Raw genomic sequence first — 26,555 nt, 5'->3', positions numbered from 1 at the left:
ATCAGATTAAATTAACCCCCACCCACCAAAATGTCTCAACTTCAGACTTTTGCTGTCTTCCATTGTTTTTGTTCTTATAAGTATTCACCTGTGTACCACAACTATTTACTTACAGCCGCACTCCCTCAGCAATAAATAACTTTTCATTTGCAGTTCTTTCCCTTGCTGCATCATTTCCTCATATGACTGGAAATCTGTTGCATTTAGAATAATGAACAAATGAACCTTCTAAAATGTAAACAGATATGTTGAGGATGAGAGCAGTGAAGCACAGAATGAGTACTGGGTGAGGTGAATGAAATGGAGGACAGAGCAAGATAAAAACAGAAAATGCTGTAAAAAAACAGTTCAGGCAGCATCTGTGGAAATAGAAATAGTTCATATATTTGGTTGAAGACACAAAGCATGGGGGGTGGGGGAGGGAGGGTAATAGATAGAACAAAGAGAAAGAATGGTGAAAACATATCCACTAGTTAACTAACTGGCAGTTAACTCTGTAAATATATTACAAATGTTACAAAGTTGAGATATTGGCCAGAATAAGCAAGTGAAAAAAAGACACAAAGTGCTGGAGTAACTCAGCACATCTGGCAGCATCTCTGGAGGACATAGATAGGTGACGTTTCCCATCGGGACTTGTCTTCAGACTGCAGAGTTGCTGTCTGTTCCACCGAGTTACTCCAGCACATTATGTCTTTTTTTATAAACCAGCAACTGCAGTGTCTAAAAATTGTAGACAAAAGAATAGTCCAAATATGCAATGGCTTCAACATACCTAGATAAAACATAGGGTGTTGTCCTTTGAGCTTACCTTGGGCCTTGCACCCACACAGGAGGTCACAAAGAGATCCAAATGCGATGGCAAATTAAAGCAGCAAGTAACTGGAAGCTTCGGCTCACTCCTGTCTCTGCACTTCCATTCCACTCTTTCTTTGGTCACCTACATTTCTCCAACCATTCCAAAAACTCAAGGAACAGCACATATTCTTCTGCCTGGGACAGTTACAGGCAATGTTTCTTTTAACTCAATTGAACAATTTCAATAGTCGATGTTTTTTTATTATCATGATCTCTGCAATTTAAAACATAACTCGTCTTCATCACTTTACTGTTAATGAGGAAGGGTCCTTGACCCGAATCAACTCCATCTTTATTCCCACTGACACTATTGAATGCTTCCAGCATATTTTTGTCAGGCAAATGCAATCACAGATCATTATTTTGCTAGAATTGGCAGTAATAATTCAAGTTCGCCAAAGAAGAGCTGGGGAGGGGAGGAGGATTGAAAGAGTTAGTCAGGGTAATAAATAATGTACGTAGCCCATCTCATGTAATTCTTTATTAATACAGGAGTTGGAAGGACACGGTTTAAAAAAAAAATACAGTGCACTTTAAAAGGAGCTGTACTCTAGTAACTAATAACTTGCTTCTACTAAAGTAGGTGCAAAGTTAGGAAAATACTAGAATGCTAGCTGTTTTTAACCGTCACTGATAACAATAAACAAGACAATCTTATTTGTATAAGCCATGAACATGAACACAAATTCTCTGACTTTCGTGCCAAACTGAAAGCAATCATTAAAAGTGGCACAAACATACATTTCCTGCTGAGAATTTGATGTTCAGCATTCTTATGGAATATTGAGATTAATCTGGAATATTTAACCATGCTTCATTAAACCATAGCAGGTCAAGAGCACAAAAGTACAAAATGGCAAAACCAAGATAAGAGATTGATGTCAGAAAACATCTCCTTAAGGAGGCAAAATTATTTATTCAAGAGATGAATGATCAGATGACTAGATTTCCAGAGCTTTCAGCAGAGAAGCCGAATGGCCTTCAAGAATACTTTGCTTTATTTGATCTCAGAACAGTTGTGCCCTTTTGGATTTAGCTGCAGTGCAATTAAGTGTTCTTTCTAAGAAAAAAAAGAATTAACATGTCCATAGAAATTATGACATTGTATTTTGGTACAACATATTTTGTAATGAATCAGTAGTGTAAATTAAGATGAGTGGGCTTTGTAATATGTCATTGCTAAAGAAAAAATATTTAGACAATTCTTCATCCAAATTTACTTTAAACTAGTTAGTGGAATAAACAATTAATTTGAACTTCTGCCCGCACCAAAGATGAGATGAAACTATGCTTTTAAACAAATCTGCACATTAAAGGACATTCCCAAATGTTATTCTGCATTGTCAGAAATCTAACATTAAAAAATCATAATATTTGCAGACTAAATGTTAGTTTCTGTATTCTTGCTTAGATATGTAGATAAATGTGCAGGGCATTGTAATAAATCATGTCAACCTTCCACATTATATGGCAAGACCAAGCTTGTAATTTATGCTTATTACTCAGAATGCAGTTTATTAAAGCTTTTGCTGGAATAGGAAAACTGAGCTGGTAAAAAATTAACTTCCCTACAATGTTTTTGTGATGTGTAATAGATCGCAAATTTTATTTTTGCAAAGTTCTATAATTCTATTCATAGAATTTCGGATAACCCACGTTAATTTTCAGTTGTTTTAAAAGTGATATAGTAATTTTATAGAATCTGTTAAAGGCAAACTCAGAATATACCATCCTACATTTTCCTTGATCATCGTCCCCTTTGCTGTTTTCACACCTTACCCTTCCATATCTCTGTCCCCCTCTACCCTGACTCTCACTCGACCAGAAACGTCACCCATTCGTTCTCTCCAGTGATACTGCATGTCCCGTTGAGTTACTCCAGCATATTGTGTCTATTTTCTAAATATACTCCTTCGACAATTTTCTTTTGTCTCCCATTGACAGTGTATAGACACCCGTCACCCTGCGTGTGCAGTCACAGCATTGATTAATTAGGAGTTTAGTAATCCAGACATTTGGACTAACAACCCACCAGTTCAACGTTAAAATTGCACTAATGCAGCTGTGAATTTTAAGTTAGGATTAATAATCTACCATTTTCAACAACTGGTTGTTATAACTACCACAAATAAATCCTACCAGATCATTAAAATTGCACCCAGTTCATTAATGTCTTTAGGTTGTGGAAATCTACCATTCTGGCATGACTTTGTTGATAGTGAACTCCAAACCCATCCCTCATGGAAACCCTTAAATGCCTTATGAAATGGCCCCTCACTGGCAGTCTTATCTGCAGCACTTGAAAATATGAAAATATCAGAACTTGAAAATTAAATAAAACCTTGGGGGATCCAGCATGGGGAAGCTGCCGAGAACTAAAGGGGACCCGGTCTGGGGGGCCACCAAGAGCAAAGAGACACCAGGCTAGAGGGAGGGGGTAAAAGAGGACAAAGAAGGCTGAGTCTTTTTTATAACTTTGTGGTGACTCTTGTGTGCTTTGAAAAAACAATTTCCCTGTACCTAGGTTCACGTGACAATAAAGTATCTATTATGTGGATGAAATTCATTTGTGTTTCCAAGGTAGCTCTAAAATAGAGGGCATCAAATTACAATTCCTATTCAAAATTTGTGTCTTGATTTCAAGCACGGATCACTGGATAGTGGCTTGGGAGTTCTGATCCCAATCAAATTATCCTTCCTTAACGCAAGGGCAAGGAGAATAATCGCATCTCTGCATAGCTTTGCTGACTCAAATCAGATAATTCAACATTGATCAAGGACATAGCCAAAGATCATTAGAGACTAACTTCAGAAAAAAGTGGTAAGCCTTATCAACTGGAACTGTTCAATATTAAGTTACAAAAAAGAAATTCCTTTCAGGATTTAACAGAACGTTTAACAAATCGGCAATTTCTTAAATTTCTCACATTTACCTCCCGTACAGAATTTGGAAACGGTAATAATCCAAAATGTCAGATATATTAATTTGTCATATCTACACATCACATGGAAACCCAGTCCTAATAGTCTTCAACATCAAATTACACTCGATACCAGTACTTGTCTGGTAATTTTGTGTCTTCACTTTCTCTTCACCTTGATTTTTGAAGTCTTGTATTGGCCTATTACTAGTGGATAGTCCATCATCTTATTACAGTAAAATTCTGATAATCCAGAACTCTCAGGACTTTGTAAGTGCCAGGATTTCTGGACCACTGTCTATTCCTCCCATTACCAGATCAACAATTACACAGTAGTATAATACATTTTGCAGTGAACCAAGGTTAAAGGGACCATGGGAACAGGATCCCCAATGAATGTAAAAAGGAGAAGAAAGGAAGTGCAGATGCTGGTTTAAACCAAAGATAGACACAAAAAGTTGGAGTAACTCAGTGGGTCAGACAGCATCTCTGGAGAAAAGGAATGCATAACATAACCCTTTTCACCAGAGATGCTGTCTGGCTGGCTGTGTTACAGATTTGTGTCTATCTTCGAATGTAAAAGGATTGTGGGAATGGGGCCCCAATCACTGCAGGAAACAGAACCACACCAAACCTTCTTCAAACAAATATTGATGTTGCATTTAACAAGTGATATGTAGTTCAGAATTGGATCATTTGAGCACTTCAAGCATTTAGTCCCTAAAATATTCTTGCTTTCAAAATGTTATTACGCAAAAGTGGCCAATAAATTGATACTTTAAATTTAACACATCATCCAAGAAATTAATTTACACAAAAAAAAACGTGACATTGAAAGGGAAAAAAAACCCCATAATTAATGTGTTTGATGCTGCTTTGTAACAACATAATAGATCTCTTGCTTAAATTGGGAAATGGTCCTTTCAACCCAACTAGTCGAAGACAGTCAAATACACTTCTGACACCATGTGGCCACTGGTCATGTTTAAGTATTCTCCCAGAACGTTTACTCAAAAAAAGAGCCATTTAGCCAAAAGCAGCCTTTGCTCCAAGAAATTCAAAATATTTTCACACTGGCTTCCAATTACAATCCATGCTCCGTGGCCTACTTTAAAATATAGTTTACGTCATATCATAAATATTTTAAAATTAAGCTAGATAAATTAAACTTGTGCTTTAGTATTAATTTAAAAAAACATACAGGAAACCTGTACTTTGAGTATCAACTTTATTTCTTTGTATAAGAACGAAATGCAGATGCTGGTTTAAACCGAATATAGACTCAAAAAGCTGGAGTAACAGGCAGCATCTCTGGAGAGAAGGAAAGTGTGACGTTTCGGATCAAGATGTCTGAAGAAGGTTCTCGACCCGAAACATCAGGTCTTTCTCTCTCCAGGGATGCTGTCTGTCCTGCTGAGTTATTCCAGCTTTTTGTGTCTTAACATTATTTCTTCCCCCAATTTCCTACTGGCTTTTTGGTGTTGTCAGCTAAGTAATGACAGTGGATTAACTAATTTTAGCCATTTGTATTTTATTGCAAAATCCTGTATTCCTTAAACCTGCAACCATACTTTCCAGCTTAAAGTAGATTCTAAGGAAATTAATGCTTAAATGATGCATGGATATAGCAAATTTAAATTATAAAAGCTAAAGTTCTAATCATTTTTCCTTTCAAAGCACTGCAGCTGCTAATTGTCTTTGGTGCTAATGATTCTGCAATCACGAGTAACCTTTCATGACAGACTGGCACTAGCAGAAGAAATGATATCTGGAAGGTTAAGTAACACCACTGAAAAGTTTGGATTAAATGCAAAACTGTTAATCAGTAATTTTGCATAAATTGGCAAGAATTTAAACTGAAAACCAAACATTTGAAGAAAATCATCTTAGTGAAGACTTAAGGAATCATTAATAAATTTCTTAAGAATAGGACAGACAATTACAGAAGATTTGACAAATCTTTGGACGGTTTTCTAAATTTATGTCAGCAATCCCTGAAAATACATGTTCATACATTGCATTAGTATGATTACACCCTAGTAACATTCTCCCTGAAATTCAGGTTTGGTTTAATGTTTGAACCCAAACTATACATTTTGTGTTTCATAAACTTCTTTCCCAAGTTATTCAAAAAATACTAGACATTTTTATTAACATGTAACTAAATTTTCTAGCTTCAAAATGTGTATATGAAAATTCCATAATTTAACAAAATAACCTAATTTTTCCTCAAACTTTGCTTAAAAAATGCTCTGTTCAAGTACATTTGTAATGCCAGATTAAACAAAAAATATGGTTTACCGAAAAAGCAGCAAGATGGCACGTTACATTTCTCATGCGCCTTGGCATCAGGTCAATGTGGCTTGGTCAATGGAAACCCAAATTTCATATTTTATCCTAATATACAATATATTATGGATAGAAAAATACATTACCATTTTTAAGAATTTTAGCTGGACAGTAGAGATGTGAACCGAGTTGGAGCGCAACAATGATGGCAATATTTTGTGATACCAAAATGTCAATTTGATTTCGCTAAAATATAAAATTAAATTAGAAAAATGTCTACACAGCATACCTTGGGTAAATTACCACTTTCAATCACAATAATCATACTTGCCCTGTTCAGTAGTCATTCTTTTACTTTCTAACAGTTTTTTTCATACATATTTTATTATAGTTTCTTATCCACCAAGTATGTTGAATTATCATTCTAGTTATCCTGATTTGTTAAAGAGAGGGATGAAAAACCCAGCATGGAATGGTTGGTCGTTGGTAGTTGTAGTATCAAGCAAAAATGAGTATAAACCAACAGGTCTAAAACATATGAACTCATTGGTTATTACATACAAGTTTTAGTGTTAATCTTAGAATTAAAGTTAAAGATGACAGTTAATATTTGTCAGTGCAATAAATAACATTTGCTTCCAAAGCAACAAACTAACCTCGCAACTTATCTGCTTGGAATTCTTGAATTATGTATCTCAATTAACAGTATCTTGTTCCTACAAAAAAAGTTATAATTTACAGTAAACCTGTTTATTTATGCTTGGGTGTACATGAGTATTTTTTCCAAGCACGAGAAGACTTTTGTAAATATTGCCTTCAGCCACTAGTATATCCTTTAACGCAGTCAATTTTCAAACAACAGTCTGCTCTGGTGTAATGGAACGTGGCGGTGAGCCTGCTTTCTCCGATGAAGAAGCTGATCTGTTGGAAAATTCTCTCTGCAATTCTTCTACTTTTTTCTGTAGTTCTGTTCGCTTTGCTAAAAGTTCCTTATAACGCTGATGAATAGGCTCCTGTATTCAGATAGGAATGGTTAATAAAAGAGTGGGAAAATCTATTTTGCCACTACAGGGTATTTGACTAAATTCATAATTATGCGTAGCTCCCCTCCCCTCCCCTCAACCCCCATTAAATTGAATGCATTTGAGCAAATCTTTGAATAATCCAAATGCTTCACTGAAGTTTGGCTTATTTTATCATTTTCATTTCAAATAATTAATTTTTAAATGGATAATGAAAATAGTGCAACAATATTGTTTTGACCAACAACTCAGAAAATGGCTATTAAATTAGCAGTGTTGGGCAAGCAACTAATTTTTTCCATGCACATGCTAAGCACAATGGCAACAATTAATGTAACATTTAAAAGGGTTTCAGTGTAGCAACATATAGTGTGACTTACTGACCTAAACAGAATTCTAGATAAAGTTCCATGCTAATTTTGCAAATTTTTTTTTTTTAATTACAAAATTCACCACCAAAGTACAGGAGATATTAGCAAGGGTCTAAAAACTCAGATAAAGAGACAGTTATTAGATCAAAAAGGTGGAAGTGGAAAAATGGAAATAAGGATGACATTTCAAAGCACAGAGAAAAAAAATAATAATTTAATAAACTTGCAACATTAGCATGGAACTTTATCAAGAATTCTGTGTTTAGGTCAGTAATGGGCCTGTCCCACTGTACGAGGTAATTCATAGCTCTCCCGAGTTAAAAAAAAATCAAACTCGTGGTAAGCACGTAGAATGTACGTAGCGGGTACGTCGGAGCTCGGGACGTCTCTTAGCGGCTCGTAACGCTAACGGCAGGTACTCGGGGAAACGCGGTAAGCTCGTGAAGATTTTCAACATGTTGAAATATGTCCACGAGAGCCCCGAGTACCTACGAGCGGCTATTACCGTAATTCTCCGAGTTCGAATCAGGGGAAACTCGGGAGAACTTTTGAATTGTACAGTGAGACAGGCCCTTAAGTCTCACTGCCATTGTTGTTAGAAGTACAAATACAGACACTATTGCTTAAACCAGGAGCCTGCATCCAAAAGAGATGAATGTCACGTTTAGGGTGTGGCAAGTGGGGAAACATGTCAGTCCAGAAGTTATCACATCTCCCAGAAATTTCCCCCCATTGATATCACTACCTGGGCTCCGGGTCTGAATCATGGAGCCTCGTCATCTGTGCTTAGCTTTAAATTGAAATGACACAAAGTTCTGGATTAACTCAGTGGGTCAGGTAGCATCTCTGGAGAACATGGATAGGGCGGGACCTTTCTTCAGATTTATTCAGTCTGCTGAGTTACTATAGCACTTTGTGTCATTTCACCTGAATACTAAGCACAGATGCCACTGTTCTGCACCAGTGAACCCTTCTTCACCCACTGCATGGTTGGGTTGAAGTGGCTGTTGTTGTGACTCACATTGTAGCATCTGGGGACAGAACTTTCTTCAGGCCGTTGCCAACGACCTTATGTGCTTGGTCACAGTGGGGCTCCCTTCCCTCCGCCTGCTGCCACTCCCTAGGTGGAATATGTTGGTGACTCCAGGGGAGAAGGAGGTGGTGGTGGAGAGGGGGGAGAGAAAGAGGCCATGTGACAGTGACGGGAGAAGGAGGAAGCAGCTGGTGTTGAACGGGGAACGGACAAAGCACTGTCTCCAGGAGCTACGACGTGAGCCACAACAACATTAGTGGCAACTGGTGCACCTTGCGAGTCGGGGGTGGCGTCGGAAGCTGGGACTCTAAGTGGAGGGGTGTCGGTGCAAGCCGGGGCTAATATCTGCAAGTCCATCCGCTATAACCAAAATCCGTTATAAAGGGATTAAAATGAGGGTTTACTGTACATGCAGTTATACCAAAGTACCCTGTGGTTACCTGTGGTCTCATCCTTGGGTTCCAACGGATATAGTAACCAATCCAGAGCTCTAGATGGCGCATGCTTGCCACTGGATACAACACGTGGTTAGAGTAATTCACATACAGAGGGTTGATAAACTCTTCTAACTGGCTGTTTACATATGCCCATAATGAAATGGTACTTTTTTGAAGTCCCTGAAAAAAATTAAGATTAATTATCAATTTTAGAAACATTTTCCATGCACATTTTCTACAAATATATACATCCATAATTAAATGCTATATTTTCCCTTTCTTTGTAAAATGTCAACACTTTAAATGAGAACACGGCAACATTGTTGCACATAATGGACAATATAAATGTTATATGTTAATTATTAATGTTGATTTTATTTTTATTTCTATTTATTTGTCACCTTTCTTAAACTGTGCCATGATAACAAAGGCTAAATTTATGTCTGGAATTTAATCTTGCTGGTCAGGCTCACCTCGTTTATTCTTTGCTGTTCACTATTCAAAAGGAATGTTCCAAACAAACAGCTATACAAATGGTCAAGAATTGTTATGAGGAAGAACTCATTAAACTCAAATGCTGTTGGGAACTAAGGAAATAAAAGTTAGTAGACATTCAATTTTAATTGACAGTTTTAAAATAAGCCAAAATTGTACCAAAAACTGGGCAAGCTGATTGGATACACGTTAAAATGGAAAGTCAACAATTCCAAACTATTTCATAGTATTGAGCTATCCAATTTTAACACACAAAAATAATATATCAGTTTCAAGTAAAGCAGCCAAATATTCATTTCTGGCATTTCATTTCAAGTTTCAGATTTTATTTTTATTTCTATTTGTCACCTTTTTAAAAATAAAATAAGCACTTCAGATTATTGTAAACACAACTACAAATGACGTTCAGCAGTTAATTCCATTTTCATAACAAAGTGTTGAAGTAACTCATTAAGCCAGGCTGAATCTGGAGAACATGGATAGGTGGCGCGTCAGGTCGGCACTCTTCTTCAGATGGATTGTTGGGGGGGGGGCAGAGAAAGCTGGAGGTGTTGAGGGTGGAACAAAGCCTGCAAGTGGATATTGGTGAGAGGGGTTTGCAGATGGTTTATTGGACAAAGGGCAGGAGATAAGGTGAGAAGAGATGAAAATTGTAAAGCCAGAGCAAGAAACTTAGATGTTGGAAAGGTGGGGGGGGGGGGGGGGGGGGGAGAAATAGGTTCTAATCTAGGTGGATAGGGGAGATCTGTTTGTAAGTTAGTCAACTATTAGTAAGTTTGTGTTAATTACATTGAGATGTGGTACAGAAGTATTGGCTGGTGAACCCTGTAAAACCCTTGCCACCGTTCCCAAAGTGCTCTCTCAATGACACATCGGCCACTAACCCATCCTCACTTCCCAGGAGATTGAGTGGTGCCCGCTCTCTAGCAGGGCCATCTACATAATGCTTGCAAAAACGCTCCTGGATATACTAAACAAATTCTGCCCCGTCCAGACTAATGGCACTGTGGCAATCTCAGTCAATATTAGGGAAGTTTAAATCATCCATTACTATCTTATTATTTTTACAGCAATATTTGAGCTCCAATACTTCCTGCTGACCACTGGGAGTGGTCTGCAGAACAATCCCAAAGTGATCATTTCCTTATTATTTCTGGTCTGAAAAAACATGAGATACTATTCTTCATTTAGCCGGAATGAACCGGAAATAGATATGATTTGCCATGCACTGGGGACAACTTTACAGCAAAAAAACAAACAACATTTTCAATGTAACTGGGGAGTTCAGAGAGAAATCACACAGCTGGTCTAGTTATCATGCAAAATATGTATGCATGCAATCTAGTGAAGAAAGAAAACAAATGAAAGTTGTTGGCAATACAAGTGCTTCATTGTACTGAAATGATAATGGGAAATAAAAATTGGAAGTAAAGAAAGGTATTACCTGTCTTGTCATCTGCCACACACAATCTATAAACTGCAAGAAGACTGGTGACCTGTCAGCGTCTGTGTGGTTCCTATCGCCATGTCCCACTCTCTGTAAAAAGAGTTCTGCTCTAAATAATCTATCTAAAGTCATCATATTGGAATATATAATTTAAATCTAAAATTTAGACAAAAAGACCAAGGCATGACATGAAAGAATGTAGGGGTTCAAAACATGCATATTTTTTATATACAATAGTTTATAACCAGAGGAATCACCAGGGATGGTGGTTGAAGCGGCACTAAACCATTCATTTTAAGCAAGAGCTACAAGCAGATTCAAAAACCTGCTACAGTACTGAGAACAGATTAAAGCAAATCAGCTAAATTTATCTTGAAGAATGATTTTTAATAAAACAGAACAATCTTGTTTGTCATCGTGGCAAATTCGAATGCCCAGCATGTTGCTGTATTATTCGAATAGTTCAGCCAATCAACTAAATGTCACAGATCAAAAGTGAATTTCCAAATTGCTTAGGCACTTACCCACAGATGCATATGAATTTAAAAACATTTAAAATCAGTATAGGATGATTTAAATTAAATTTAGGACATCAAGATATCAAATGACATCCAGCTCTTCTTTAGTCAGAGGGTGGTGAAACTGTGGAATTCATTGCCACAGATGGCTGTGGCGGCCAAATCATTGGTTATTTTTTTGGTGGAGATTGATAGATACTCGATTGGTACGGGTGTCAAGGGTTATGGGGAGAAGACAGGAAAATGGGGTTAAGAGGGAAAGATAGATCAGCTATGATTGAATGGCGGACTCGATGACAAACTCATTACTTGCAGATTTGTGTAGATTCATTTGTAACCTTTTTCATAAAAGAAACAAATAAATACAATTAAAAAAATACAGTGCATTCAGAAAGTATTCAGACCCCTTCACTTTTTCCACATTTTGTTACGGTACAGCCTTATTTTAAAATGGATTCAATTAATTTTTTTAAATCATCAATCTGTACACGATACCCCAGAATGAAGAAGCGAAAAACAGGTGTTTAGAAATTTTTGCAAAGTAATTAAAAAGAAATAACTGAAATATCACAAATCACAAATATCAGACCCTTTGCAATGACACTCAAAATTGAGCTTAGGTTCATCCTATTTCCAATGATTATCTTTGAGATTTCTACAACTTGATTGGAGTCCACCAGTGGTAAATTAAATTGATTGGACATGAATCGGAAAGACACACACCTGTCTATATAAGATCCCACAGTTGACAGTGCATCTCAGAGCAACAACCAAGCCATGAAGACGAAGGAATTGTCCCTAGACCTCCGAGACAGGATTGTGTCGAGACACAGATCTGGGGAAGGGTATAAAACAATTTCTGCAGCATTGCAGGTCCCGAAGAGCACAGTGGCCTCCGTCATTCTTAAATGGAAGAACTTTGGAACCACCAAGACTCTTCATAGAGCTGGCCGCCCGGGCCAAACTGAGCAATCGGGGGAGAAGGGCCTTGGTCAGGGAGGTGACCAAGAACCTGATGGTCACTCTGACAGAGCTCCAGAGTTCCTCTGTGGAGATGGGAGAACCTTCCAAAAGGACAACTATATCTGCAGCACTCCACCAATCAGGCCATTATGGTAGAGTGGCCAGACGGAAGCCACTCCTCAGTAAAAGGCACATGACAGCCCACTTGGAGTTTGTCAAAAGGCACCTAAAGGACTCTCAGACCATGAGAACCAAGATTCTCTGGTGTGAAGAAACCAAGATTGAACTCTTTGGCATGAATGCCAAGCGTCACATCTGGAGGAAATCAGGCACCGCTCATCACAGTGAAGCATGGTGGTGGCAACATCATGCTGTGGGGATGTTTTTCAGCAGCAGGAACTGGGAGACTAGTCAGGATCGTGGGAAAGATGAACGGAGCAAACTACAGAGAGATCCTTGAGGAAAATTTGCTCCAGAGCGTCCTGGACCTCCGACCGGGGCGGAGGTTCACCTTCCAACAGGACAACGACCCTAAGCCCACAGCCAAGACAACGCAGGAGTGGCTTCGTGACAAGTCTGTGAATGTCCTTGAGTGGCCCAGCCAAAGCCCGGACTTGAACTCGATCGAAAATCTCTGGAGGAACTTGAAAATAGCTGTGCATCGACGCTCCCCATCCAACCTGACACATCTTGAGAGGATCTGCAGAGAAGAATGGGACTGTCGACACGCACGCACACACACACCAGCCCATTATGCAGGCGGGGGACAGGGCAAGCGGGGGAACGCTGTCTGAGTGATATTCCCACGGTGCAAAGCCAAGGTGATAAGACACACACCACGATGAGCAGGAAGGTTGGCACTGTAATTAAGACGGCTAAAGCACAGTGTACGGTAAGTCCTTTAAAAGGGGGGGAGAGGGCTGAGAAGGAGGGAGAAGGAGTGGAGACAAGTGATGCGAATAGGGCTGTTGAGCCAAAACCAAAAAGGCCTAAGGCAGGCAACGCCATTGTAGTAGGAGACTCCATTGTGAGAGGTACGGACAGGGGTTTCTGCGGCAACAGACGGGATGCGAGGATGGTGTGCTGCCTTCCTGGTGCCAGGATCCAGGATGTCACGGACAGAGTGCAGAAAATCCTCAAGGGCGAAGGTGAACATCCGGAAGTGGTAGTGCATGTCGGCACAAACGATGTCGGAAAGAAGGGGATGAATATTCTGCAGCGTGACTTTAGAGAGCTCGGAAAAATGCTGAAAAGCAGGACCTCCAGGGTTGTTATCTCCGGTTTGCTTCCAGTTCCTCGTGCTGGCGAGAGCAGGAACAGGGAGATACGGGACCTGAACGTGTGGCTGAGGAACTGGTGCACGGGGCAGGGATTTAGATTCTTAGATCACTGGGATCTGTTTTGGGGTAAGGGGGAACTGTACAAAAGGGACGGATTGCATCTTAACAGGTGTGGGACCAGCATTCTGGCAGGCAGGTTTGCCACTGCTACACGGGTGGTTTTAAACTGAATAAGGGGGGTGGGGTGTCGAATGGGATAGTGGAGGATGGAGTTAAAGGGAAAGGGTTTCTTAAATGTGTGAGCGTAGAGACAGAGGGGTGTAAAATGAGGGTAGAAGCAATAGGTAGCAAGGTGAAAAGTAAAAGTGGCAGGCCGGAACATCCAGGGCAAAAATCAAAAAGGGCCACTTTTCAACAAAATTGTATAAGGGGTAAGAGTGTTGTAAAAACAAGCCTGAAGGCTTTGTGTCTCAATGCAAGGAGCATTCGTAATAAAGTGGATGAGTTGAATGTGCAGATAGCTATTAATGACTATGATATAGTTGGGATCACGGAGACATGGCTCCAGGGTGACCAAGGCTGGGAGCTGAACATCCAGGGATATTCAATATTCAGGAGGGATAGAGAGAAAGGAAAAGGAGGTGGGGTAGCGTTGCTGATTAGAGAGGAGATTAACGCAATGGAAAGGAAGGACATTAGTTTGCAGGATGTGGAATCGATATGGGTAGAGCTGCGAAACACTAAGGGGCAGAAAGCACTGGTGGGTGTTGTGTACAGGCCACCTAACAGTAGTAGTGAAGTTGGAGATGGTATCAAACAGGAAATTAGAAATGCGTGCGACAAAGGCAAAACCGTTATAATGGGTGACTTCAATCTACATATAGATTGGGTGAATCATATTGGCAGGGGTGCTGAGGAAGAGGATTTTTTGGAATGTATGCGGGATAGTTATCTAAATCAACATGTAGAGGAACCAACGAGAGAGCAGGCTATTTTAGACTGGGTATTGAGTAATGAGGAAGGGTTAGTTAGCAGTCTTGTTGTACGTGCCCCCTTGGGCAAGAGTGACCATAATATGGTTGAGTTCTTCATTAGGATGGAGAGTGACATTGTTAATTCAGAAACAATGGTTCTGAACTTAAAGAAAGGTAACTTTGAGGGTATGAGACGTGAATTGGCCAAGATTGACTGGCAATTAATTCTAAAAGGGTTGACGGTGGTTATGCAATGGAAGACAATTAAAGACTGCATGGATGAACTACAAAAATTGTTCATCCCAGTTTGGCAAAAGAAGAAATCAGGGAAGGTAGTGCATCCGTGGATAACAAGGGAAATCAGGGATAGTATCAAAGCGAAGGATGATGCGTACAAATTAGCCAGAAAAAGCAGCATACTGGGAGAAATTCAGAGACCAGCAGAGGAGGACAAAGGGCTTAATTAGGAAAGGAAAAATAGATTATGAAAAAAAACTGGCAGGGAACATAAAAACTGACTGCAAAAGTTTTTATAGATATGTGAAAAGAAAGAGATTAGTTAAAACAAATGTAGGTCCCTTGCAGTCAGAAACAGGTGAGTTGATCATGGGGAACAAGGATATGGCGGACCAATTGAATAACTACTTTGGTTCCGTCTTCACTAAGGAAGACATAAATAATCTGCCGGAAATAGCAGGGGACCGCGGGTCAAAGGAGTTGGAGGAATTGAGTGAAATCCAGGTTAGCCGGGAAGTGGTGTTGGGTAAATTAAATGGATTAAAGGCCGATAAATCCCCAGGGCCAGATAGGCTGCATCCCAGAGTACTTAAGGAAGTAGCTCCAGAAATAGTGGATGCATTAGTAATAATCTTTCAAAACTCTTTAGATTCTGGAGTAGTTCCTGAGGATTGGCGGGTAGCAAACGTAACCCCACTTTTTAAGAAGGGAGGGAGAGAGAAAACGGGGAATTACAGACCAGTTAGTCTAACATCGGTAGTGGGGAAACTGCTAGAGTCAGTTATTAAAGATGGGATAGCAGCACATTTGGAAAGTGGTGAAATCATTGGACAAAGTCAGCATGGATTTGCAAAAGGTAAATCATGTCTGACGAATCTTATAGAATTTTTCGAGGATGTAACTAGTAGCGTGGATAGGGGAGAACCAGTGGATGTGGTGTATCTGGACTTCCAGAAGGCTTTCGACAAGGTCCCACATAAGAGATTAGTTTACAAACTTAAAGCACACGGCATTGGGGGTTCAGTATTGATGTGGATAGAGAACTGGCTGGCAAACAGGAAGCAAAGAGTAGGAGTAAACGGGTCCTTTTCACAATGGCAGGCAGTGACTAGTGGGGTACCGCAAGGCTCAGTGCTGGGACCCCAGCTATTTACAATATATATTAATGATCTGGATGAGGGAATTGGAGGCAATATCTCCAAGTTTGCGGATGACACTAAGCTGGGGGGCAGTGTTAGCTGTGAGGAGGATGCTAGGAGACTGCAAGGTGACTTGGATAGGCTGGGTGAGTGGGCAAATGTTTGGCAGATGCAGTATAATGTGGATAAATGTGAGGTTCTCCATTTTGGTGGCAAAAACAGGAAAGCAGACTATTATCTAAATGGTGGCCGACTAGGAAAAGGGGAGATGCAGCGAGACCTGGGTGTCATGGTACACCAGTCATTGAAAGTGGGCATGCAGGTGCAGCAGGCAGTGAAGAAAGCGAATGGTATGTTAGCTTTCATAGCAAAAGGATTTGAGTACAGGAGCAGGGAGGTTCTACTGCAGTTGTACATGGTCTTGGTGAGACCACACCTGGGGTATTGCGTACAGTTTTGGTCTCCAAATCTGAGGAAGGACATTATTGCCATAGAGGGAGTGCAGAGAAGGTTCACCAGACTGATTCCTGGGATGTCAGGACTGTCTTATGAAGAAAGACTGGATAGACTTGGTTTATACTCTCTAGAATTTAGGAGATTGAGAGGGGATCTTATAGAAACTTACAAAATTCTTAAGGGGTTGGACAGGCTAGATGCAGGAAGATTGCTCCCGATGTTGGGGAAGTCCAGGACAAGGGGTCACAGCTTAAGGATAAGGGGGAAATCCTTTAAAACCGAGATGAGAAGAACTTTTTTCACACAGAGAGTGGTGAATCTCTGGAACTCCCTGCCACAGAGGGTAGTCGAGGCCAGTTCATTGGCTATATTTAAGAGGGAGTTAGATGTGGCCCTTGTGGCTAAGGGGATCAGAGGGTATGGAGAGAAGGCAGGTACGGGATACTGAGTTGGATGATCAGCCATGATCATATTGAATGGCGGTGCAGGCTCGAAGGGCCGAATGGCCTACTCCTGCACCTAATTTCTATGTTTCTATGTTTCTAACTTTTAAGAAACCAGACGGCTGTGAAGCTTGGAGGACATTTAACATTACCAGTTGGTTAGCCTTAGTTCTGAAAACTACTGCTTACGTTTTATTTTCCCAATTAGCCAATGAAATTCACCGGTCAGCACCGGCTACAACCTACGAGAACCTACGAGAACCATCGACCTCCTGGCAACCCACTAGGACCTCCTGGCGACCCACCTATGGCACTAGAATTCTTGCTACTCTCCATGGCGGCTTCATTCTAGTCGCCGCTAATTTTTCAACATGCTGAAAAATTTGCTGTAACGATAATGAGGCAGCGGCTAGTTCCCAGAACTCCTCACGACCATGAAAGACGACTCCCCGGCAACCACCCGCGAACATGTGGCAACTGCATAGTCTCCTGCAGCCGCCTAAGTGAGACAGGCTCATGAAGCTGCCATGGGCCGTGTATCTCTATAAGGAGTATCTTTTAAAGGACTTACCGTACACTGTGCTATAGCGGTCTTAATTACAGAGCCAACCTTCCTGTTCATTGTAGTGTGTGTCTGTATCACCTTGGCTTTACACCATGTGAATTTCAGACAGCGCTCCCCCTGCTTGCCCTGTCCCCCGCCTTTGCGATGTGTTTGTGTGTGTGTTCCACTCTGACAGTCGCCGTTCCAGTTGCCGGTTTTTCCGGCGACTGCCGGCAACTTGACAGTAGCCGGCAGACGCCTGAAAAATCGCCTAAATGGGACAGGCCCATTAGGCAGGGCGGATTTGGGCACAGGAGGAACTGTACAACTTTTGTTCTTAAAAGCTCTATCTGTTCTTTCTTGAGGGTGTGCAGATTGGAAAGTAGAGTGCGGGTGGGGTCCCAAAACAACATCATACCAGGGGAATGCAGTGGCGTTTTAACAACCTGATTGCTAGATTTTGTTTGAAGGATAAAAAAAAAAATTAAGATTAGTAACAGTCTAGATTTTTGTGAATTTTTGATTATTTTAAATTGTCGTTGTACTTTTCTAAGATTTATTCCCTCTTAATGCACTATTTCCCTCTGTTTCCATTAAATAAAAAAAAAGATTTACTTGAATTCATCCAGGTTTCTTTCACTGTTATTTGCCTTTCCTGTACCCTTTTCCTTCATTGGTTATGCAGTTAGGTTACTGTGCCAAGGTTGAAGTCACAAACGCGATATTAGCAACCCTGTACCATTATTAGTTATCGCTTGTAAATGGTAGCCAAACATTTTGAAGAACACCGTTAAGGGCCTGTCCCACTTACACTACTTTTTTGGCGACTGCCGGCACCCGTCATAGGTCATTACAGGTCGCCGAAAATGTTCAACATGTTGAAAATTCAGCGGCGACCAGAACAAGGTACGACTCTTTGGGCGACTACTCACGACCATACAGGCTTCACCCCGCAACAGGTCGCCAGGGTGTTGCCTGTATGGTCGTGAGTAGTCTCCTCTGTCGCCCAAAGAGTCGTAGCGTCTTTCTGGTCGCCACTGAATTTTAAACATGTTGAAAATTTCGGCAACCTGCAACGACCTATGACGGGTGCTGGCAGTCGCCGAAAAAGTTGCGTAAGTGGGACAGGCCCATTAGTCACAAAATGAGTAAACACAAGTTCTTGGCCAACACTGAGTTATATGCACAGTAGAAACAAAGACAAGACCCAGGCACAAGAGTGGCTCCCCAACCAGCACCTAATGAGCACACCACAAGTTGGCTCAGGCTGGGTATATTTATCAATAGACCATTCAAATTCAGATTGGGTCGTGTCATCTGTTTTAGGTCAGGATTACCTCATTAAGCAGCACTCAATGCAAACAGCTTAGCAAAACTGCAGCAACAATTGGTAATGGTCAGGTGGTAATATTTATGAAAAACAAATAAGCTAGTGCTTGCTTGGGTCTAGAATGGCTATGTCCATCTTATACCCCAGTAGGCATCCAATATATTCTACTTTATCACAGTTGGATCGATAGATGTGGCAAAAATCACAAATAAGACATTTAAAACCTATGCCATGGATTCAGCAGGAAGTACCCAACATGCGATTAAAAAAAATTAGAGTATTACACTTGGTGGAGTGTAAATCTTCACTCAAAATCTTCAATGGAGTAAATGGGTCATTTTGTGCAGTTCCTCCATATATTTCAGGTAGGATTACAATGCATCAAGTTATCGCATAATATATAATTACTCACAAGTTGAAACCTATGGCCAAAGCTAAGCCATTCCTTTTCAATGAGTACTTCAAAGCCTTTAATTGTACGGTAATAGCTGTCCAACATAATCATAGACAGAGATGTCAACTGAGCTGTGCGGTCCCAACCATCACTGCAATGTACCACAACTGATGTCTTTCCAGATTCCACTTTGTCAGCAATCCTCAAAGCACCAGCAAGAATTAGCTGCAAGAATCACAAGTGTTTACTGAATATGAGTTACTTAAATAATGGAAAAAGTCAATTTTTAAACATTTGAGATAACAAGTCCATCTAATCCATGCAAGTTATTAGAAAGAACTCCAATTTATACGAGAAGTTCAAATAAATTATTTAGCAGGCACATCACCTTGGAGCAATTTCCAGCTTCAGTACTATTCATTGCAATGATTTTTTGGACAAGGAGATAATATTGTTTCATCAAGTTCTGGAGATACTTCGATTTGCATTATGTTTTAAGAACAAGTATATTTCACCACATGAGCAACAAAAAAACCCAGAAGTCTTGAGGAACTCAGCAGGTCAGGCAGCATCTGTCGAGGGAATGGACGGATGACGTTTTGGGCCAGGACCCTGCTTCACTGATTGAAATTATATGGACGCCACAATGAATGGATAAAGTCCAGAAGTGGATGAACTAAACTTTCTCCATTCAAGATGGGAAAACCATGAATCTCCCATTCCCTAAGGCTGAAATTACATTGCAGTCAGACTTACTTTTATGTGTTCCAACCAATGTGTGGATTCTAAATTAGACAACCAATGAGATTCTTCAATGTTGGGATAGACAATTTCCTTCAATTTCCGTAAGGATTCCCTCATCACATGTATATTGTGGATATCAAGGAAGACCAGCTCTGCATTCTGATAGGCATCTTCACTTTCATAGCCACCTCCCTTTGCCTAAGCATAACAAAATAAGATTTAAGTAAAATCATCTATTTCTAATATTAACAGATAAACAGTAATTAAATATGGTGACTCAGGCTTCAAAGAAAAGAATGCATTTTTTAAAAATGGTTTTGATGTCATCTTTCTCCTTAGTGATGACAAGAATGAAATTATCAAAGTGCAAGAATTTGTTATATTTTTTACAAGCTTTTAAAAATGTTTGTGGACTCGTGGTCCTGCTCCAGGGCTGAACTGTGTGATGTTGCTGACACCAGGGTCATTTATCAAAAATCCCGTCAGGAGGTGAAGATCATAAGGAAGTTCATCACCCAACTTGTATTTGATAGCTGTGAGCCCCCATAACAAGTTTTAAGTTGTCTTATTTCGGTGGTTTAATTCTAGAAGTGCTACAATGTAAATGAAATAAAATCACACATCTTAATGGAAATGCAAGGCAGAGTTTTAGATATAGCTCTTAGGGCTGATGGAATCACGGCATATGGGGAGAAAGCAGGAACGAGGTACTGATTTTGGATGATCAGCCATGATCATATTGAATGGTGGTGCAGGCTTGAAGGGCCGAAGGGCCTACTCCTACACCTATTTTTTATGTTTCTATGAAAATAAATACAACTGATTGACAAATACTTCCTCCTTTAACCATTAAAAAGATAAGTTTAGACAATTTATACTGTCTAAAGAAAGTTCTTTGGATTTATTACGTGCACCCCAAATTAGTTTAATTGTAGCTTACATGCTTTTTCTCAAGGATGTAGTATTTTCAGTACAAATACTGGTTAAACCCAAGCTTGGCCGATCTTCCTGTTATTATGCTATCCTAATTAACATCAACAAATCCAACTAAGCACCACACACCGTAAACCAATTCTATCCCTACCTTGGAAAGAATACACAGACTGCTGGCATAGCTCAGTTACCCAGTATCTCAGAACATGGACCGAACTGTGTTTTCTCAATGTTGCCTGACCCGCTGAACTACTCCAGCACTCGTCTTCTTTTATAAACTAACATCTGCAGTTCCCTGTTTCTACAATCCCAACCTTGTCTATTTGCTCAGGATGTATTAAGGTATGCACTCTCAGTGACTTGTTTTTCCCCAAGCTGAAGTTCAAATCTATTCCATCTGTACTGACCTCCATAATAATGTTTTCAGCAGTTGTATATTACCATAACATTTTCTTAATCCCTCATCAGCTCTCAGCTGAACTTCTCTAATATCTGATTTAACAATTATAATTCCAACTCATCCAAAATCCTGCCATTTCAATTTCCTACGGCAAGAAATACAATAAAGCGCCTGTCCCACTTATTCGATTCTTTACTCGACTGTCAGGGACTAGTTTTAATGGAATTCTCCTACGACACCTGGCGACAACCTACGACAACACCTACGTCAGCGTACGACAGCAAAAATTGTCGCCACTGTCGCCAAAACATTTTCAACATGTTGAAAATTTTGCGGCAGTGCCTGTAGTTGCCCAAAAATCGCCTAAGTGGGACAGGCCCATAACCCTTCTGTTCCCTTTGCATATTAATATGAACATCCTTATCCTAGACTACATGATTTTCCCCAAACAGCATTTGCATTTCTTCCCGTCTTAAGTTCTGGTCTATTCCTTACACCTTTTATTCATATTTCTGATATCCTGTCAGATTTCTGAATTCTAATCTATGACACACTTGCTGCCTCTCTCTCACATACACATACACACACACATAGTGCCCTGCCACCATTCCTAGCTCTCAGGTTTGATAACACACCTGCACATGTTCCCTCCCACTGGCACTCTGTTGACAACAGCCTTGAGTAAATCATTGCTTCAACCGTGACTCTCAATTAAAGTTCAGCGGGTACAATTGGCAAAAAAAGGCACAAACAATTCTTAAATTATTGTATCGAGCTCCGAGGAAATGTTAATAACATCTACGTTACCTTGTTAGCTACAGCATTAACACTGGGCCTGGCATCAAAGATAAAGATCTTATGAGATTGTGCATTGGAATCCATTATAATCTGGAGAAACTTTTCATCATCTTTGCTGCGTTTGCCACTCATACCAACCAGAGGCTGACTACAGCGAGTGACTGTGGCCTGACTCTCTGGATGTATCCATGAGAGAACCTGCAGAGAGAATGAATGACCATCAAATCATGATCTATGGTAGATACAAATGCAAATTTATCAGAGATGCCATTTAAATAATCAACCAAATATTTGTGATATTTATTAGATTGTTTTGTTCGTTCAAAAGTATTGTTTCAAATATTGCATTATGTTTGATAAAGTATTTAAGTTAAGCTGTCATTAGTAAAATAGTACACTTGTGCTCATGTAATCATGATGACAATTGTCATATTGAGTAGCTATAATTTCACTGAGTAATCCAAGTTATTGCATTAGTTGTTTATTATTGGAGCACTAATTGAACAGATAAATCCAAACTAGTCGAATACACAAGGTGAATCTGCGTGATCAAAGTTTATTTATTAAAGAATGTTGAAAATACACCTTTAAATTAATTTAATTCTTTAAATTACACCCAAACTCACAAATTAAAACATTAAAACAGAAATTTAAAAGTTGTGAATTGGTCACAAAAATCTCATGATGTGCTAACCAAGTCAGCATCAAAAATGATGATTTTAATCTTATCACTTAAAGCAGAAAGAAAACATTAGCTGTATTTATCTGCAATTAAAATATGTTGTATGTAGTTTCCTTCACTACTGTAATATCTTTACATCCTTAGCTTTTCAAATATAAATGTTAAGCAATTTAGAAAATGAATAGGTAGTTTATTTGATGCTCGAACTGTTTCCTAAGCAGACAGGCAGCAACAGGCAACTGGATAATTCATAGTTGAGTATTACTTCTTTTATAGTCATATAGTATCATAGCCGTCAGCCCAACTTCCCCACACCGACGAACATGTTCCATCTACACTCGTCTCACCTGCCTGTGCTTAGCCCATATCCTTCTAAATCTGTCCCATACATGTACCTGTCTAAATGTTTCTTAAACGTTGCGATAGTATCTGCCATTTTACTGCAGATTAGGTACAGCTTCACAATTTAAAGAAAACTGGTTTTCTTTTATTAAATATAGGACTAAAGCAGTAAGGTGATGTTCAGAAATACATTCTGGACATTCTAATTCAAGAAACATCAATATTCAATTATATTTTGTACTTACTGGTAGACGCCCTCTAGATCTGAATGCTGCTACTTTCTTCAATTCATCTTCTGGGACATTCTCTGGTACTACAAGTATAGTAGGGTAGGTATCACAAAGTTCATAATGTTCATTTATCCGATTTAGTGTCCAACTTTCATTGGGTAGACCCTGAAGCAAGAGGCGGAAATGAAGAGTGACTTTTCTTGGTAAAAATTCATAATTGGAAACTTTTTATGCAATCGAATTCCATAAAGTCACAAATTTCTATATAGAGGATATATATAAGAGGATATGTATAAGAAGGAATGGGAAATGTAGCCACAAATGCAGTTGGATCCAAAGCATTGCCAGGAATTTCGTAGCACCGTTACCAAATTTGGTAGCATCACTACAAGTAGAAGATCATTGGAATCACTGGGTATGATCCCAAAAATAAAAAGTATGGAGGATATCAAATAATCTGATGCCGCAAAGGAGGAAATGCTGTTACATAGTTTTATATAGACAGTTTTAATGCAAAATTATACAAGGCTGGAAATGCAACTTCTGGTATAAATTACATAACAATTACAAACTGCCTCGTTTAGCTTGAAGCACTAGGTGGAGAATGGGACAGAATTGGTGGTATGCTTGCAGAATTTGTGACAGAAGTCAAAGTCGTCAACCAGGTTTTAACAATTTTTGTTTGGGCAAGTCATGGTCCATTCAAGCCAGAATATTAGACAGGCAGCAAAACAGTGCACAAGCAGGAAGAAAAACAAGGAGTTGACCAAATACAGTAGGGAGCCATCAGTAAAGCTGTGCAAGCTGACATATTCCTGTGGATCACGATAATGAAGGAATGTACATAAACCTGCAAAACTAGCATGTTGGTATAGACTAGGTAATTCAACAAGCAGAGGGATTGGAGCATCAAGCGAAAACTTACTTGAATCCGCTCCCCTATATATCAACTTTACTTCCCAATCAGCCAGAAAAAGTACACTGGGTGATGTCTCTTTCTCAGTTTCTTATTCATTTCTGTGAAACTCACCATTTGACCAAGGAGTAGTAAAGAATTAATCTATAGAAGACTCTCAAGGAGACACAATAGGTGAGAAAACGTTGAGCGATATCCTCCATTTGAGTGGAAGCATAGAACCAAGTGAATGGAACCTCAAAGATAACAGATTTATGATGATACAAATATATGGCAAAATGTTGAATGAGAGGGTTTTCAGAAGACATTGCATAGTAATGCCTCCGTTATACTGATCATCCATGACTTTAGTAGACATGTTTTCATATTGAGGAAAGCCAAGATTTGATAAAATTCAGACATCTTCAGATAAGTTAAGCATGGAACTGGAAGGCAAAAGTGCATTCAAAACCAAAGAGAAGAGAAGTGGACATAGAGCAGCACTTGGCAAATGCAATGGTACTGATTTTTTTTACCATGATGAAAGAAGAGTGAGAACAATACACAATATCTTAACAATACTGATTGAGAGGATATGTCGTGGCCAAGGCTTTGATGGAGGAAAAAATTTAATAAGTTCCTTCCATTCACCCTACACACTCCACAGAACAAACCACAAATATTTTCAGCAGCTAATCATTCTACGCATACCAATCAAACTAAAAGCAAACACCTATTCCTCTCTTCTTCAGGCGATGTAATTGTGCTCCTGTTGTATTTCAGAAACGGGGATAGCCTTCATGCAAATGGAAGGTCAGTTTAGTTTTTTCGTTTAGTTTAGAGAAACAGTGTGGAATCAGATCCTTCGCTCACCGAGTCCGCGCAGACCAGCGATCACCCGTACACTAATTCTATCCCACACACAATGGGGACAATTTACAGAAGCTGATTAAGCTGCAAACCATACGTCTTTAGAATAGGGGAATCTGGAGCGGTCACAAGTTGAACGTACAGTTGATCAATTCTAAACAAGCATTCACTGGGAGACTGACGCATGCCCAATTTTATATGGAATTAATGGGCCAAAGCATGCAAGGCACATGCAGGTATGGATGCACAGGTGTCAGGCCAGCGGACAAAATTGCTGCACATTTGTTTGAAGTTGACCAGGTACCTTAACTTCCAATAAAAGATGACGGCCTATACCAAGAAATGCAAAGTGCACAAGGCAGGCCATCAGTGAGATAGAACAGAAAAGGTGAGAGCAAGAGTTTAGCTCCAGTTCGTAATCAGAGATTTGCATCAAGCATTAAGACCATCTGTCAATTATTAAAGCGAGTGATCAGCTAGCTCTATGGCACAGTAAAATCTTTGTTGATAGCTCTGGCAGCAAATCCTGAAACCACTTCATACTTCTCACTCCTTCCTTTGGAGTCAATACCATCTACCAAAGCATCTGCGTGTGAAATATTTCCAAACAGTTCCAGCTAGAACAAAAGTTACTTCCAAAAATCTCAAAGTTACTAGTAAAATGGGAGAAATAGCCAAATAAAGCCCCAAAGAAGCTTAAAAGCATAAAGTAGCAACTAATCGGCATAAAATGGATAAGTGTCTTGAATAGCGTTCCTGCAATGTTCACATTGATTGTTATCGCATTCGTAAGATCAGAACCCCACCCCGCCCCACCGAAGCGTTCTACAACAACCATTGGATCCTTTTAGAATTCCATTTAAATTGTCATCCAACTGAGATACACCATGTACTGATTGCCTGATTCTGTATCAAAGGCATTGTAGTCCTACCACAGGACCAGTCTATTTGCCGAGTACCTATATTGGATTTTTGGGCACCCAATTCAATGTCTAGACTATTATGCCCCGAGACCACATGTTGTGCAATTAAAATGGTGTCAGAAGTTATGGGGAGAATGCAGGAGAATGGGGTTAGGACATACTCCTATTCCTTGTCACCTTAAAATATTCACTATGTCCAGTGTTTCTACAAATAAGCGATGCCAGGACACACAGTAAAACATGGCAGATATAATGGTAGTCATTCAGTAGGAATTCATTTTATTTTAACTCATTAAGCTGGAATCATCTGCATGTATTAGATATTACGTTAGTTATCAATTACGGTTGAATTATGTGGGATTTTTAGCTTATTGTCTTAATTTCCACTCTTGTTACATTGTAAATACCAGCAGAAAAAAAAGCTAAATATCTTTAAACATACGGAAATAGCACTACTCAAGTATATTCCGGTAATGTAAACACTTCCAGAACTGAAAAAACATTTACGTATAGATTTTTGTGGACACTTTAGATGAAGACTAAAGTGGACCCCATTCACACCATTAATTAAACCGACTCGGTTAATG

The 26,555-nt window shown here is 39.6% G+C and overlaps 1 protein-coding gene across 2 annotated transcripts in view; it reads right to left on the bottom strand.

Annotated features, from left to right (window-relative positions):
• Positions 1–1,324: 1,324 nt before the first annotated feature.
• Positions 1,325–26,555, bottom strand: part of mtmr2 (myotubularin related protein 2) — a 59,351-nt gene continuing 34,120 nt past the window's right edge. The window contains exons 8-16 of one of the 2 annotated variants that reach the window (XR_004412299.1): positions 23,296–23,445; positions 22,036–22,224; positions 19,908–20,093; positions 19,170–19,376; positions 10,871–10,963; positions 9,405–9,518; positions 8,935–9,111; positions 6,725–7,081; positions 1,325–1,918 (exon numbers count right to left, since the gene is read on the bottom strand). Coding sequence is in view for 1 of the 2 variants with exons in the window: in XM_033022375.1 (XP_032878266.1) it covers positions 6,920–7,081; positions 8,935–9,111; positions 9,405–9,518; positions 10,871–10,963; positions 19,170–19,376; positions 19,908–20,093; positions 22,036–22,224; positions 23,296–23,445 (1,278 nt within the window). In the remaining variant the exon portion in view is untranslated. Of the gene's footprint in view, positions 7,082–8,934; positions 9,112–9,404; positions 9,519–10,870; positions 10,964–19,169; positions 19,377–19,907; positions 20,094–22,035; positions 22,225–23,295; positions 23,446–26,555 lie in introns of both variants that reach the window. The other variant, XM_033022375.1, reaches the window with a different exon arrangement.

This window comes from Amblyraja radiata, chromosome 6 (genome assembly GCF_010909765.2).
Source record: "Amblyraja radiata isolate CabotCenter1 chromosome 6, sAmbRad1.1.pri, whole genome shotgun sequence".
In the NCBI taxonomy this organism is placed as follows: domain Eukaryota; kingdom Metazoa; phylum Chordata; class Chondrichthyes; order Rajiformes; family Rajidae; genus Amblyraja; species Amblyraja radiata.
This window is presented reverse-complemented; position numbering and strand designations above follow the sequence as displayed.